The 16,163-nt window shown below is 38.5% G+C and overlaps 1 protein-coding gene across 1 annotated transcript; it reads left to right on the plus strand.

Moving 5' to 3' along the window:
- The first annotated feature begins 1,830 nt into the window (after positions 1-1,830).
- On the plus strand, positions 1,831-12,011 carry LOC109239998. Its single transcript, XM_019406616.1, has 14 exons — positions 1,831-2,194; positions 2,270-2,354; positions 2,800-2,839; positions 2,962-3,201; positions 5,052-5,151; positions 5,244-5,318; positions 6,694-6,792; positions 7,014-7,130; positions 7,213-7,328; positions 7,430-7,529; positions 7,945-8,303; positions 8,481-10,218; positions 10,710-10,847; positions 10,925-12,011. The coding sequence occupies exons 1-14, from the start codon at positions 2,063-2,065 to the stop codon at positions 11,747-11,749; spliced, it is 4,164 nt and encodes a 1,387-aa protein (XP_019262161.1). The 5' UTR covers positions 1,831-2,062; the 3' UTR covers positions 11,750-12,011.
- The last annotated feature ends 4,152 nt before the right edge of the window (positions 12,012-16,163 follow it).

The raw sequence follows: 16,163 nt of genomic DNA on the forward strand, positions 1-16,163 counted from the left end.
ATGCGCCATATACAGTACTGAGTGGACGAGCATTTGAGGTTGTGGGCACATGAGGCACTCAACATGGTGCATTTCCATACAGCATGTGCATTGACATGTAGATGTAGCAGAGTTTCACTCCTTTACCTTGTTCATACCTGCTCTGTTTTACTGTTTGAGCTTTTTATTTAACTGAAAGCATGCCTACGTTTTTGTATATTATTCTGTTATCCTTGAGGAGGTTAAGTTCGTCACTACCTATCAGTCCAAAGGTTGGACTTGCTACTTACTGAGTTGGTGTACTCACGTTACCCCCTGCACCTCGTGTGCAGATTCAGGCATTTTGGATTGGCGGATGTTTGATCGAGGCTTCTGACTTAGAAGATTATTGAGGTACCTGCACGGCGTTCGCAGGCCTTGGCTCTCCACCTTACTTTCCAGTTGTATTTCAGTTATTCCCTTAGACATTATATGAGACTATGTACTTTTCTTAGACGCCCATGCACTCAGTGACACCCCGGTTTTGGGCTGGACTGTATTTATTTCTTGGAATTTCTTATGTTTCAAATAGTTCTTTAACTGTTAAAAGCTTCCGTACATGTTTTCAAACTTATTATTATTAGATTGATTATTGAGTTGAGGCTGGCCTAGTTTCACGATAGGCGTCATCACGCGAGTCGGGTTTTGGGTCGTGACACCAACACTCAGCCACATACAACATAGTCGATCTGACCATCACTCTGTAGAACTTGCCTTTAAGTTTTGGTGGCACCTTCCTGTCACACAAAACATCGGAAGCGAGTCTCTATTTCATCAATCCCGCCCCAATACGATGTGTCATCTTCAGCAATCCCCCCATCCCCATGTATAATAGACCCAAGGTACATAAAACTTTCTCTCCTAGGGATGACTTGCGAGTCCAGCCTCACCTCCCCCTTCTCCTCCATGAATCTCACCATTGAACTTATACTCCAAGTATTCTGTCTTGGTCCTACTCAGCTTGAAACCTTTGGACTCCAGGGTCTGCCTTTACACTTATAACCTCGCGTTCACACCGCCTCGCCTCTCGTCATTCAATGCAATATCCTTTGCAAATAGCATGCACCACGGCACCTCCTCTTGGATGTGGCGCATCAGAACGTCCATCGAAAGGCAAACAAAATAGGGTTGAGTGCCGACCCTTGGTGCAACCCCATCATGACCGAAAAATGGTCCGAGTCCCCTCCCACAGTCCCCACTCGGGTCTTTGCTCCATCATACATGTTCTTAATCACCCTAATGTACGCAACAAGTATACCTCTAGTCTCCAAACATCTTCATAAAACATCCCTCAGGACTTTATCGTATGCTTTTTGTAAGTCGATGAACACCAAATTCAAGTCTATCTTCCTCTCCCTATACTGCTCCATCATTCTCCTAGCAAGGTGAATGGCCTTTGTAGTCGAGCGTCCCCGTATAAGCCCGAACTGGTTCTCGAAAATAGACACATTCCTCCTCACTCTTATCTCTACTATCCTCTCTCAGACTTTCATAGTATGACCAAGCAACTTGATATTCCTGTAGTTATTGTAATTTTGGATAGCATCCTGACTAACAAGGTGATAGTTATTGTATTTTGTTCTTGTATAAAGGAACCATCTCCTGGAAAAAAGAAAAAAGAAAAACCGCAGCTCAAAGGAACTACGATTATTCGAGGATGTTGTTGCTAACCTAACTCCACAAGATATACATAACAAAGCAAATCCATTACAAAAACAATAGAATTATAATGTAGGAAAAAAATTATAATAGCAAAACTTACAAACTACTAGCAAGAAGATTAAAAAGTAACATAATTAACTTTTAAAAGTTAGCTGCAATCGAAATGTATTTAACTTCTACATATGAACTACTCCGTATAAAGCAATTGTCTTTAAATTAATCCGCAGTTTCTAAACCCATAATAATTACTACAACAATTTTCACTGAACCGGCTAAATACTCCGAGTACCACCGGCAAAGATCTATCAAAAGCTCAATACATGTAGTTACATTCGGATCCATTTCTTAGCTGCTTGCATTTTCCGGGAACTGTTGATTAAATATGCTGCGGCTAAGGGCAATTCGTCCGACAAATGACAGGATCGTGAAGATTCATATGCATCCAACGCATCCTTGGCTCGTCACCGCTGATGCATCCGATCACGTCTCCGTTTGGAATTGGGACCACCGCCAGGTTTGAATTTTTTTTTCTCGCTATTTTGCTTTTCTGTTTGTGAACTTGACTAATAGGAAATTGCGAAATTGCCAGATTATTTATGAACTGAAACCTGGTGGTGTTGATGAGCGGCGTTTGGTTGGTGCCAAACTGGAGAAGCTTGCCGAGGGGGAATCAGGTGCTTATTCATTTTTGTTAGTTATTGTTAAATTGGCATGTCGGTTACAATAGCAACATCTATTGCTATGCCCTGCGACAGAGCTATGATTTGAAGTTTATGGATTCGGGATTCTAGTCCGTTTAAGTTAATGGGTTCTAAGTTAATAACTTATACATATTCAACGAATTTCTTAAGATAAATACTTTGGACCAAAGCTACTACTGGATTGGGCCGAGCTTGTGTCCTGTATTCTAGATCCGCTCCTGGCTGTGATTCAATCCGAGAGACCCAGACTAGTTGGAATCGGGTATACAAATCATCTTAAATTGACTAATATTTTGCTTGCGGTTAGCTTATAACTCTCCCTCCTTTATTCGGGCTTGGGACTGGCAATGTGTGCTAACATAACATGCTAAGCTTACATAGGTAGAATTTAGATTGATATGTCAATGTTTGTATGCAGAGCCTAGAGGGAAACCTACAGAAGCCATACGAGGTGGGAGGTAATTGATTTTTACCTTGAACTTAAATATTGTTTCAGCTTCTTTAGTGTCTTTGTTGAATTTTTGTGTGCCATCACTTCAACTTTGAATCTTTAGTATGCTATTCTGGTGCATGGCTCAAGTGTAAAGCAGGTTAGCTTTTATGATGATGATGTACGGTTTTGGCAACTCTGGCATAATCAGTCCGCTGCTGCTGAGTCTCCAGCTCATGTCACTTCAACTTTTGCTTCTCCTGCTCCATCAACCAAAGGGCGCCATTTTCTTGTCATCTGTTGTGAGAACAAAGCTATCTTTTTAGACTTGGTTACAATGCGTGGCCGCGATGTACCAAAGCAGGAGCTTGACAACAAATCACTTCTATGGCAAGTCTTAAATCCATCAATTTCTTCTTTTTTTTTTGTGTGTGTTATCCACTTTTTTGGACTTTTATGGTTGTTCACGAATTAAATCTTTTTGAATCTGCCTAAAAGATAAACTATCTTGCTGCAACTATTTTTTAAGACTACCATTTCCCTAGGAAATCAGTAAATTTCTTATGCCACTATTTGCTAGAATCAGCATTGCCAACTACCAGCCAAGTTAGAGCATCTCAAGTTTGTAGCACTTAATCAACGCTTCACTAAACGTGCTTGCTATTTCCTACTATTTTACTCATTACAGCAACCACTCTTCATTTCCTTCCTCTCCACTAGACTCTTTTTTGATCTGGCAAAAGTAGAATTTTCATTGACCAGCATCTGAAGGATGCAAAAGCAATACAAAAACAGGGAGCTCCTGTACACTCCTATCTAAAATTCAAGGAGCTTACAAAAATTCAAAAGCATAAGAGCAGTATTTACATTACAATTATTACACCAAGCAAAGAGATTCAATAAGTGTCTAGTCTTCGATTCATGTATTGGAGTTGAGACTCCATCAAAACACCTGAGATTCCTCTTTCCAAATGCTCCAATGCAACAAGATGGAACCATTTGCCATGTATTTCTGATGGATTTCCCAAGTCTCCATTTTCCCCAGATAATAAATGCTTCCTTCAGTTCAGCCTCCCTGGTAGTACCCATGTACTACCAAAATGCAGAAAACGTGTCTCAGATGTTCTTTGTTACAGGACATTGCAAAAATAAATGGTCTATGTTCTCATTCTCTGTCAAGCATAAGTAGTACCTGTTTCAGATTGCAATACCTCTTTTTGTTAAATTGTCTCGAGTTAAATAAACCCCCAAAATTGCCAACCAGCTAAAGATGCCACTTTTCCTTCCTCTCCATTAGACATTAAACGTTGAGGTGGGGGAAAATCTCAACAGCAGTTGGGAAATCGAAAGTGAGAGAAATTACTAAGTTTAACAAGATCTAAGGTGAATTAGGCAGCTACATCTTCAACACTTCTTATGTTTAAGCTAAATGGGATTACGAAATCGTGAGTTGGAAGGAACCTTTAGAGATGATAATGGAGATAACTAAATCAAACATCCATGATTCGTCACACAATCATAGTGCGACCAAAGGGGGTGAACATGATGTAACCTGGGTTTTACTGCGGTGTATGGACCTGCTACAAGGAAAGACAGGAAAAAAATTCATGGGAAGAGCACTCTGCATAAATAGGGCTTTGGGATTGTTCATGGGTGATCGGTAGTGATTTTTGATGTTAAATTTACCAAATCTATAGAATAGCTTAAAGAGTTTGCTGAGATGATACCAGACCTGTCTTTAGTTGATTTGCCTCTTCATTGGGCCAATTTACTTGGTTTAGAGACAATTCTGACAATAGAGCTTCAAGAATTGATAGATTTTTTTACCAACGATGACTGGGACGAGACATTAAAGTACATGAAATAGAGAGTTCTTCCCAGAACCATCTCAGATCATTTCCCAATTTTGTTGGAACACGGAGTTGAAGAATGACCTCAAATTGAAAATATGTTGCTGGGTGTCAAGGGGTTCGTTGAATTGGTGGAAAATGGTCGAGTTCCTACCAGTTGAATGATAGACCAGATGTTAGAACTGCTAAGAAGCCAAGATTGCTAAAAACGATGACTAATTATATCAATGATAGGGTTTATTTGGTTTTTAGTTTGAGCTAAAATGAATACTTCTTTGTCATACTGGTGTTTAGTCTTCATGCTGGCAAAAGTTGTTTTCTGGGTCATGGGAAGTTGGAAAGACCATATCTGATTGTCTTAATTTACTTGTTCTTTTGAATCTCTTGCAGTATGGTGTTCCTCTCTAAAGCAGCTGCTGCTGATGGCCCTCTTGTGGCTTTTGGAGGGTCAGATGGTGTAATTAGAGTTCTTTCAATGATAACATGGAAGGTCTCATTTTAGAATATTTGGCTTGTAAAGTCTTTCTGATATTTGTTCTATTCATTGTCAAAATGAGTAGATGAATAAGACTTTTTCTGCAGCTTGCACGAAGATACACAGGAGGTCATAAGGGAGCAATTTCTTGCTTGATGAATTTCATGGCTGCTTCTGGCGAGGTACTTGTTATGCTTCCAGTGGATGCTTAAATCCCTTTTATCACCTTACACTATGTAGTGGACTAGAAATTTTTGATCCAGAACCTAGTGTCTCCATTTATAATTCTAGAGACGGGCTGTGTTTCAAAAATGTCTCCATGATTTATACTTGGCTAAGGTGTTTGGCCATGATTTGGTTAAAGTTTGAAAAAAAGAGTAGTTGAATTAGAAGTTGAAAAAGACATGAATTTCACTTGGAAAAAAAGTTGAAGTTTGTGAGTGGAAGCTTGAATACTCTCAAACCTGTTTTTCAACCTTAAAGTTCTCTATGTCATGTTTGAAGTTGAAATAATAGACCAGATTGTAAAACATACATTTACCTCAAATATTTGAAATAATGTCTATGGCCAAACGGGTTGGTGCTGCTGCCTGGAAGCAGCAAGTTTTGGTTAAGCTGGTTTCCTTTTTTGATGTGCTTAAACATTTTCCTTTTCTCTCTTAAGGTGAGATACGTTTTGTAGAAAGAGATGGTACCATATGAGGCCAAGATATGGTGCATCGTTTGCAGCTTTCATATAAGTTAAACCTGCAATTTGTTTGCATAGATATTCTGTGTCCAGAGGAATCAGCCAGAAAAGATTGTGAATCACATCTCTCATTTAGACTGCTAACGCTTGTCAGAGCCTCAGAAAATAATACTAATAGGTCTTGATTTTGCAAAGTATGTTTTCCAGTTTTTATGATTAAACACAGAGAGCTTAAAGAGAATTTTCAGCCTACAATGTAGATGTTTTTCAACTTAAAGACTGGTATACTCTCTCTAACAATTTAAACTTTTAGACGTGGTGGTTCACACAATCAATGGAAGGTGGACTTTGGTTCTTCTGAAGTATTTCTTGCCTTAGTAATCCATTTACTGTCGGATAGAATAATCTTAAATGAAGCAGATAATTTGTTAGGTCAATGTTGGTTTCTCTGTTAGAGAGAAGTAAGGGGGAAAAGGGAAACATCTATCTGAGGTTCTTGGCTTGCATGGCTTTGTACCTAGTTCACTTGGTAGTTATGCATTGTTAAATGAAACTGGATTACAGAAGTACATATGCTTGCTGTCCATCCATTCCCCATCTGAATGTCCCTTGTGTTTCCCTTTCTCAACATGTAAACTGAGCAAAAGAAATTGAAGTTCCATAAAAGAAATAAATTTTTGTAATGAAGAACATGGACATTTTACTCCGAGATTTGTTACTGTAAACAGAACTGCTGAAAGTGATAATTCTCTGTTCTTATATAATTTACCAAAAAGAATGACTAGGTTCACCTGGCAGAAACTGTTATACTTTTAATATTTTTTCTGTTTGACTTCTAATTGACATTATCTTTGTTATCGTGTGTGCAGTCTCTTCTAGTTTCTGGTGGTAGTGACGGATTGCTTGTACTTTGGAGTGCAGACAATGCTCTTGATTCGAGAGAGCTTGTTCCTAAGCTCAGCTTAAAAGTATCTTCTTATTCCTTTAGTTTTTTGTCCTTTCAAATTTCTATTGCAACTTAATTTCACACAAGTAAGAATTTATTTGCCGTTGCTAAAAGCAAAAAATGAGAACATGGAATACATCTGGAAAATCACTGATAGATGAAAGCTGATTGAACTGCAAATCCTTATCTGCTTCTATCAAATCCTTGAAGCTTTTCTTCAGCTTCCATTGTTATACTTTATAGGCTCATGATGGTGGGGTTATTGCTGTAGAGCTCTCTAGAGTGATTGGTAATGCACCACAGCTCATTACTATTGGTGCTGATAAAACATTAGCTATCTGGGACACGGTCTCCTTTAAGGTATTGTATAAGATCTTTTTAATTTGTAGCTTTACTGCATAGGGGATATATTTATGTTAACGAAATTTCCACCCAATTGTAGGAACTGCGTCGAATAAAACCTGTTCCAAAACTAGCTTGTCACAGTGTAGCATCGTGGTGCCACCCACGGGCTCCCAACCTCGATATCTTGACTTGTGTCAAAGATTCCCATATATGGTAGGCATACTTCACACACCTCCCTTGGTTGGAACATTATTAACACTGCTTAAAGTTTTCCCTCTTTCGGCAGAATATGATATTCTGTTGCAACTTTGCAGGGCTATCGAGCATCCTACCTATTCTGCTCTTACAAGGCCATTGTGTGAACTTTCTGCACTAGTTCCTCCACAATTACTTGCCTCTCACAAGAAGCTGAAGGTGATACTACTATAGATAAATAACGTTGTTTATCTTAATGTTTTCCTTGCTGTATATCTTGTCTTTCAATTCCGACCTATTTTTCCTTATGCAACTTCTTAGGTTTAGGAAGATTGATAATTTGAAGTGTTAAATCTACAGTATGATGGCTGGAAAAATGAATAACTAATATGAATTTTGTGTTTTAAAACGAGCAAAGCCTTCGTGTATCAAGTCTGGAAAGTGATTTTTATAGTAGTTGTTTTTTTGTAAGAAGAATTTCCACTAGTTTCTTCTACTAGATAATTATGAGGATTGTTTACGCACTCCATCATATCACATATGATTAAATTTCTACATTGGGAGGCATCTAATTTTTTGACTTTTTGAAGATGACTTGACTACATTTTTTATGTTCTTCTCTCTGGTCTTTTAGGTTTATTCTATGGTTACACACCCTTTACAGCCACACCTTGTAGCTACTGGAACCAATATTGGCATTATTCTGTGTGAATTTGATCAGAAGTCTCTTCCTCCTGTAGTAGCACTGCCAACACCAGCAGGAAGTCGTGAACATACTGCTGTTTATGTAGTTGAAAGGGAATTGAAGCTGTTGCAATTTCAGTTATCTAACACCACTCCTCCAGCACTCGGAAGTAATGGCTCTTTGAGTGACACGGGAAGGTTCAGAGGAGAGATACCCGAGCAACTCCACGTCAAACAAACCAAAAAGCATATTACTACTCCAGCTCCACATGATTCATACTCAGTTCTTTCTGTCAGCAGTTCTGGGAAGTAAGTAATTCAGACACTAGTGATACTCAATCCCTATATCAGGCTTAGTGTAGTAGGTGGCATCTAGTATCTTTAACATTATCTTGATTTGTATTATTGCCTCATCCATTATTTCACTTATGCTTTTTAAGGTTGTACCGGACGGTTTTACAAGGTTTTGAACTGTTAATTTTGCAGGTATCTAGCAATTGTTTGGCCTGATATTCCGTACTTCTCTATCTACAAGGTCAGTGATTGGTCAGTTGTTGATTCTGGAAGCGCAAGGCTGTTGGCTTGGGATACTTGTCGAGATAGGTTTGCTTTGTTGGAATCTGCACTCCCTCCTAGAATACCTGTTATTCCAAAAGGTTCATCTAGAAAAGCGAAGGAAGCTGCTGCAGCTGCGGCACAGGCAGCTGCTGCTGCTGCTTCTTCTGCTACTGTTCAAGTTCGAATATTGCTGGATGACGGGACATCAAATGTATTAATGAAGTCGGTGGGAAGCCGAAGTGAACCAGTTATTGGCTTGCATGGAGGGGCATTACTTGGTATGGCCTATCGAACTTCTCGAAGGGTTAGCCCTGCTGCTGCTACAACAATCTCAACATTTCAATCTATGCCATTATCAGGCTTTGGAAGTAGTTCTGTTTCTTCATTTAGCACTATGGAAGACAGTTCTCAAAAATTTGCAGCTAAAACAGTGCCACAGAACTTCCAATTATACAGCTGGGAAACATTTCAACCAGTGGGTGGTCTTCTTCCTCAACCTGATTGGACCGCATGGGATCAAACAGTTGAGTATTGTGCTTTTGCTTATCCGCAGCACATTGTCATATGTTCCTTGCGTCCACAGTTTAGATACTTGGGGGATGTGGCAATTCCTTATGCGACTGGGGCAGTTTGGCAGCGAAGGCAGTTGTTTGTGGCTACACCTACTACCATTGAGTGTGTTTTTGTGGATGCTGGAGTTGCGCCTATTGACATAGAAACAAAACGAAGAAGAGAGGAAATGAAACTTAAAGAGACACAGGCAAGAGCTGTTGCTGAACATGGAGAATTGGCATTGATAGCAGTCGACAATCAACAAACAAATCCACAAGAGAGGATAGCATTGAGACCCCCAATGCTACAAGTTGTGCGGTTGGCTTCTTTTCAGCATGCACCCTCTATTCCTCCATTTCTGTCATTGCCTAGACAGTCAAAAGTTGATGGTGATGCATCGAGTGTTCTCAAGGAGATGGATGCTCGTAAAGCTAACGAGGTGGCAGTTGGTGGTGGTGGGGTTGCAGTAGCTGTCACTCGTTTTCCTGCAGAGCAAGCTCGACCAGTTGGACCTCTTCTAATTGTAGGTGTTCGAGATGGTGTTCTTTGGCTAATTGATCGATACATGTGCGCCCATGCAATATCCCTTAGCCATCCTGGTATCCGTTGCCGATGTTTGGCAGCTTATGGAGATGCTGTTAGTGCAGTAAAATGGGCCAGTCGACTTGGCCGCGAGCATCATGATGATCTAGCACAATTTATGCTTGGGATGGGTTATGCTACTGAAGCACTTCATTTACCTGGAATATCCAAGAGGTTGGAGTTTGATCTGGCCCTGCAGAGCAATGATTTGAAAAGAGCACTTCAGTGTCTTCTAATAATGAGCAACAGCAGAGATATTGGGCAAGAAACTCTTGGATTGGATCTGAACGATCTTATGAACATGACTAAGAAGAAGGAAAATGTTGTTGAAGCTGTTCAAGGAGTAGTTAAATTTGCCAAGGAGTTTATGGATCTCATTGATGCTGCAGATGCGACAGCACAAGCTGAGATTGCTCGTGAAGCTCTTAAAAGACTAGCAGCTGCTGGTTCCATAAAGGGAGCTCTACGAGGTCAGGAATTAAGAGGCGTTGCTTTACGGCTTGCAAATCATGGGGAGTTGACACGACTCAGTGTATGTCACTTGCTTTGTTTCTGCTTTTGTTTCCATTTGGTTTTGCTGACACAACTGGAGTATGTCACCTGCTTCTTTTCTGGTTTTGTTTCAGATCCTTGTATACGTAGAATTTTACTTACTGGCTCTTGGCGGCCTTCATACCTTTTCCATTGATAATAAACTTCCCCAAGTCTGAATTGCCCATCTATGCTATCAGATTTAAATTGATTTGACCTTCAGATTAACCATTGATTTACATTTCTACATTATATTCTTTTCCCATACTTCTGGGTCTAAAGGAATAAAGAAAGCAATCAAAATCAAAGGATACGTTCAGTTTTTCTGCTTCTAGTATATTTTGTCATCCCCCTTCACTCGACTCTGCTAGGAGTTCCTTGTGAATTTTGAGATCGATTGAATCAGCTGCATGTCAGATTCAGCATATATTTGCTAAATGATTTTAAGAGATACCTAAATTCCTTGCGTAGTGACTGATAAATCTTTGGCAGAACTTGGTAAACAATTTGATATCAGTTGGTGCCGGACGGGAGGCTGCATTTGCAGCTGCACTTTTGGGAGACAATGCACTTATGGAGAAAGCATGGCAGGAAACTGGGATGCTTGCTGAGGCTGTACTACATGCACATGTAAAATTTTATTCTCTAAATGTTGGATTTCAATCTCTTGATTTAGTAGTTGTTATTAATGGTCTCATTATTTTCAGGCTCATGGGCGACCTTCATTGAGAACCTTGGTCCAGTCGTGGAACAAAACGTTGCAGAAGGAGATGGAACGCACTCCATCAATGAAAACTGATGCAGCAGCTGCATTTCTGGCCTCTCTCGAGGGACCTAAGCTCACGAGTTTGGCAGATGCTGCAAAGAAGCCACCAATTGAAATACTGCCACCTGGTATGGCATCTCTATATGGTCCTAATCCCGGTCAAGCCAAACCTCTTTTGGGGAAACAGGGCCTTCCACAACCTGGCAAACCACTACTTTTAGAAGGATCTAAAACAACAGCACCGATTGCTTCTGTTCCTGCTGGAAGCGGCACAACTGCAACATCAGAATCAGGCGGTCCTCCTAAATCAGAAAATGGGGCTTCAACTACACCGGAATCAAGTAATCCACCTGCGGCGGACTCTGGTGCTGCACCTACATCGGGTTCCGGTGCTGCTCCTGCATTGGACTCCGGTGCTGCACCTGCAACAGAAACCACAGCTGCACCTGCGACAGAAACTGGTGTTGCACCTGCGTCAGAGACTGGTGCTGCACCTGCTCCAGAAACTGGTGCCGCTGCTGCAGAATCAATCACAACCCGAGCATCCGATGCTTCAGTTGCAGCTGAATCAATTGTTCCTGCTCCACTAGCATTGAATGAAAAGCCTTCAGACAATCAGGCCTTGGTCTTATCAACATCAGCTGCTGCAGAACCATCTACAATAAGTGAAATTGTTCCATCGACTTCAGCCACGAGTCCAACTCCTGCACTAGATAATAAGAAACCAAGTGTTCCTGATGAACCTTTAATGATTGATTTTTCTTGACGTGCTCTTGTATACTCACCTTTCCCCACGCAGATTCTCTCGGTATGGTTCCTTGCATTACATTTCTTTTAATAGTGGAATAGTTTCTTTACTCCTTTTGTCCTTTTAAAGCACTACGCATGTTGCAGCTGAAGCTGCCTGGTTATTGATAGGATTGTTACCTTATGTGTTAGGTAGGTTTTCTTATATATTTGTTTGTCCAGTCTGCTGCTTATTCTTTAATGATATAACTACGAGAAAGTTCACAACGGGTGTTTCTGCACCAGTTTTTAGCCCCGTCTTTGGTTTGTACCAGTTTTTAGCCTATACTGTATATAATGTTCACCCATTATCCCATCAGATAAAATCCGTTATCGTCATTTATACACATTGGATAATGGGATTTTGACGTGTACATACCAGTTCTATAATTATTGGCAAGATTTTAGTTAAAGATTAGGCTTAGCAACTAAAGCCTAAAATATTGGCACTGAATAGCCTAATCATATCATACGAACCAAAATTTAGGAGAATCTAAATATTCAACTCCTGATTTTAGGCTTGTTCCCTTCTAAAATTCAGATTCGTCCAAAAAAATCACGAACAATCACCAAATATTCAATACAAGTTCGGCTGTTATATATCAGGGAGAAATTCAAAAATAGCCAGATTTACAAGTAGTCATTCAAAAATAGCCACAGTTTTAAAAGTAATCGAAATTTAGCCACTTTTCATGTAAAGATAATTTGAATGAAAACACTGTTCAAAATCTGGAAAATACTCTAGCATAATATAATGGAGTTCCAGCATAAGTATACTGGAACTCTAGCATAATATACTGGAGTTCCAGTATAATATACCAGTCCAGTATAATATGCTGGAAGTTCATACACAGGTGCTCCAATCTCCAGTATATTATGCTGGAAGTTTCCGCGTGTTGGAGTTTCAGCATAATATGCTGGAAGTTCATACACAGGTGCACCGATCTCCAGTATATTATGCTGGACCGGTCCCTGTTGCAGCAAAATAGTAGCTATTTCTCAATGACTTTGCAAACGCTGGCTATTTTTGAATGACCAGTCCGAAAACTGGCTAGACCGTGCTATTTTTACTAAAGATCAGTGTGTATCTCATGTTATGTATCAGTATATATCATACAAGATTTTCATTGATTTTGTATATCAGTGTATATTGCACAAGATTTTTGTTAATATGCATAGACATGTAATCATCAATATGCATGATACACATGAGTAGGGGTGGGGGGGGGGGACGGGCGGGTAGAGTCGAAAGTGGATAATGAAAAAATGGATAAATTATCCGACCCGGTCCATATTTAATACGGATAAATAACGAGTTAACCAGCGGATGATATAGGCCATTTTCTTCTCGATTTTGATTATACTCCTAATTGATTTCTATGAAAGCAAAATAGAGGGTACTCAAGGTTGGAACAAATTGCAGTACATTTTTGACTAATTGTAGTATTATAAGTTCAATCACTTTCTTATAACTTTATGTCACTTTCTTCATTTAAAAGATTGCATTTTAGATGCATAAAACCTAACAATATCGCTTTCCTAATGTTTTTGCCTTTTTTTAGCTTTGCTTTCTTCTTAATCACACATGCAATTTTGGCCCTATTTTCATTCAATTCAATCATTCATGATTTTCTATCACTATTACTTGGAGAATGACCACTACACTAGGCTATAAAAATCCATATTTTAGCTTAGGGAGCAATTATTTGCTTTACAATCATGAAATATAAGAAAATGGAAATTCCGTGTTTGGATTAAAATCCCTCTCTTTGAAGTCATTTGGATTCACATGAACACATTATACATGAAAATGAACAGAAGAAAGACAAAGAACATGTCACTTTCTTTTACTTAAGAGTTATAGACATAGGTGGAATCAAGATTTCAAGCTTATGGGTTCGGGATTCTTATCATTTTTCTAAATTTAACATATTCATTGGATTTTGTAAGACAATACAAGGTTCGAACCAAAGTGTTGGGTTCGGTCGAACCCGCTCCCGACACTCTAGCTCCTGATTATAAAAAACTACAATATTAAGAAATTTGGCTCCCAAATAATTTTCTTAAACAAAAATTGTTTTGACAAATATGAATAGGGCAACAAAGCACTTTAGAAGTTTCGAGCTCGAATTTTGGGAATGAAAAGAATTCTCGTAAGGAGAGTTTCTCTTTTAGATCTTATGCGACACAAATTTAAATTAGTCGACTGATATAAAAGGAGAAAGAATAAATATAATTATACCATCAATAAGAAGCATTTACATAATATACTCTAAAATATGAAGTTACATCCTATATCCATCTAATAATTGCATTGAATATTAATTTAATAAAAACATATAATAGTGGGATTCAATCCCCAAAACTTACCTATTTTGTGGAAACTATCAAGAAATCTTGATGAGATATGATAATATCACAACTATATAATATTCCTCCATGTTGGAAATTAAACCAAGATTAATTAGTATTCCTAAGTTGTCTAGGATTTGGTATTTACTAGTTTATTTAATTTATGTCTAATTAGGATTCACAACCAAAATCATGTAGGAATAGGTTTTCTAGATTCTAGTCAAATTTGGTTTTGTAGTATTATATATAGGGGTGCTATTACATATTTTCTATTGTGAAGAGGTAGTTAGGATGTAGAGAGATTCAAGAGTTTATGAGTTGTGAAAAAGAAGACTACCAAGTTCTCTCCCTAATTTAATAAATTTCTTCCAAATAGTTTTTGCTGAATTTTTTGCTTGTGCCTAAACTGTTCTTCGGGGTATTTCAACCCTTCAAATTGGTATCAGAGCCTGTGTGAAATTCTGTCAGAGCCGGTAGGAGATCCAAAAAAAAGGACACTCAATTACCTAATTATCCTGTTTTTGTGTTTGATGGCAAAAGTAATTTTGAATCTTGGTATCAACAGATGAAGAATTTTTTTTAAGGATATTGGATTATGGTCCATCATTGATGAAGGATTTGAGGAACCCCTCGAAGGCACAATGTTGACCGGTGATGCAGCTACGCAATTGGAGAAGAAGAGACGTTTAGATTATAAGGCACGCTACTATCTCGCCATCAAAGTCGAATTGTATATATCTGAAAAAATATTTGCATGCAAAGTCATCAAAGGAGGCTTGGACAATCTTGGTGAAGTCATATCGAAAAGTTGCTGACATAAAGAAGGAGAATCTGTAAGAGTTTAGGAGTCAATTTGAGTTGGCTCGCATGAGACCAACAGAGTATGTCAAAGAATTTTTTTTCGAGAATTGAAGAAATAGTCAATGGTCTAAGGACCGATGGAGAAGTATTGGAAGAAATTAAAATTGTTGAAACAATATTGCAGTTTCTAAGTTTAAAGTTTAGAAACAAGAAAGTTATTCTCGAGGCTACCAAAGATCTCTCGGACTTGATGATTTAGAAGGTGAATTGGTGACATATGGGAGATCATTGAATCAACAAAAATATGAGACATCGGGGGAGGCATCACAAGAAAATGATGATCAACCAAAAGAAAAAGAAGACACATCAAAGATAACGAAAATAAATCAAGAAGGCCAAAATACAGAAACATGGGAGAATAGAAGAGAAGGCACATGTAATTTTTATTGTGATAGAAATTCTATTGAAATGCTAAGGGAAGTCAAATAATATTCAAATTGATCTGCCAAAAATTTCTCCGGTTGTTAAAAAGGAAGATTTGGTAGCAAGGGACGTTCGTCCAAAGGAGGTTGGTGTTTCAGCAGAAAAAGTATTTGATGATATTGAAGATGAATCTAGTAATGAAAGACGCAAGAGAGTTCATCAAGAGAAAGTTTCTAACGATCTACCCAAGATTGAGACAGAAATAGCTTGGGATCCAGACCCACAACAACGCATGATTGTAGATATTGAAGATGCAATTAATTTCGTGTCATTGTTCGAGATTACATGTTCAAGGATCAAGATGATATATCTATTGGGGGCATTACTCTACAACCTATAGAATGTTCAATTGGAGTTGAATGGGTGTACAAGTCCAACTACAAGGCAACTCGAGAAGTAGATGATTTCAAAGTAAAGAAAAATTATATTGATGGTATTTTGAAGGGATTTACCATGAGTAAAAACAAATCGTATATGAGCAATATTCAAGATAAATTGAAGTTGACCAAAGATAACACTCGTGATTTTATTGATGCTACATATTTTAGGAAATTGGTGAAGAGTCTAAGGTACTTGACTTCTACAAGGCTTGATGTTACTCATGGCCTCAAGTTTGAAGATCTTGGTTTAAGGGAGGTTGTTGGAAATTAAACCAAGATTTATTAGTATTCCCAAGTTGTCTAGGATTTGGTATTTACTAGTTTATTTAATTTATGTCTAATTAGGATTCACAACCAAAATCATGTAGGAATATGTTT

The sequence above is a fragment of the Nicotiana attenuata genome, unplaced genomic scaffold, assembly GCF_001879085.1.
Source record: "Nicotiana attenuata strain UT unplaced genomic scaffold, NIATTr2, whole genome shotgun sequence".
NCBI classification, from domain to species: Eukaryota; Viridiplantae; Streptophyta; class Magnoliopsida; order Solanales; family Solanaceae; genus Nicotiana; species Nicotiana attenuata.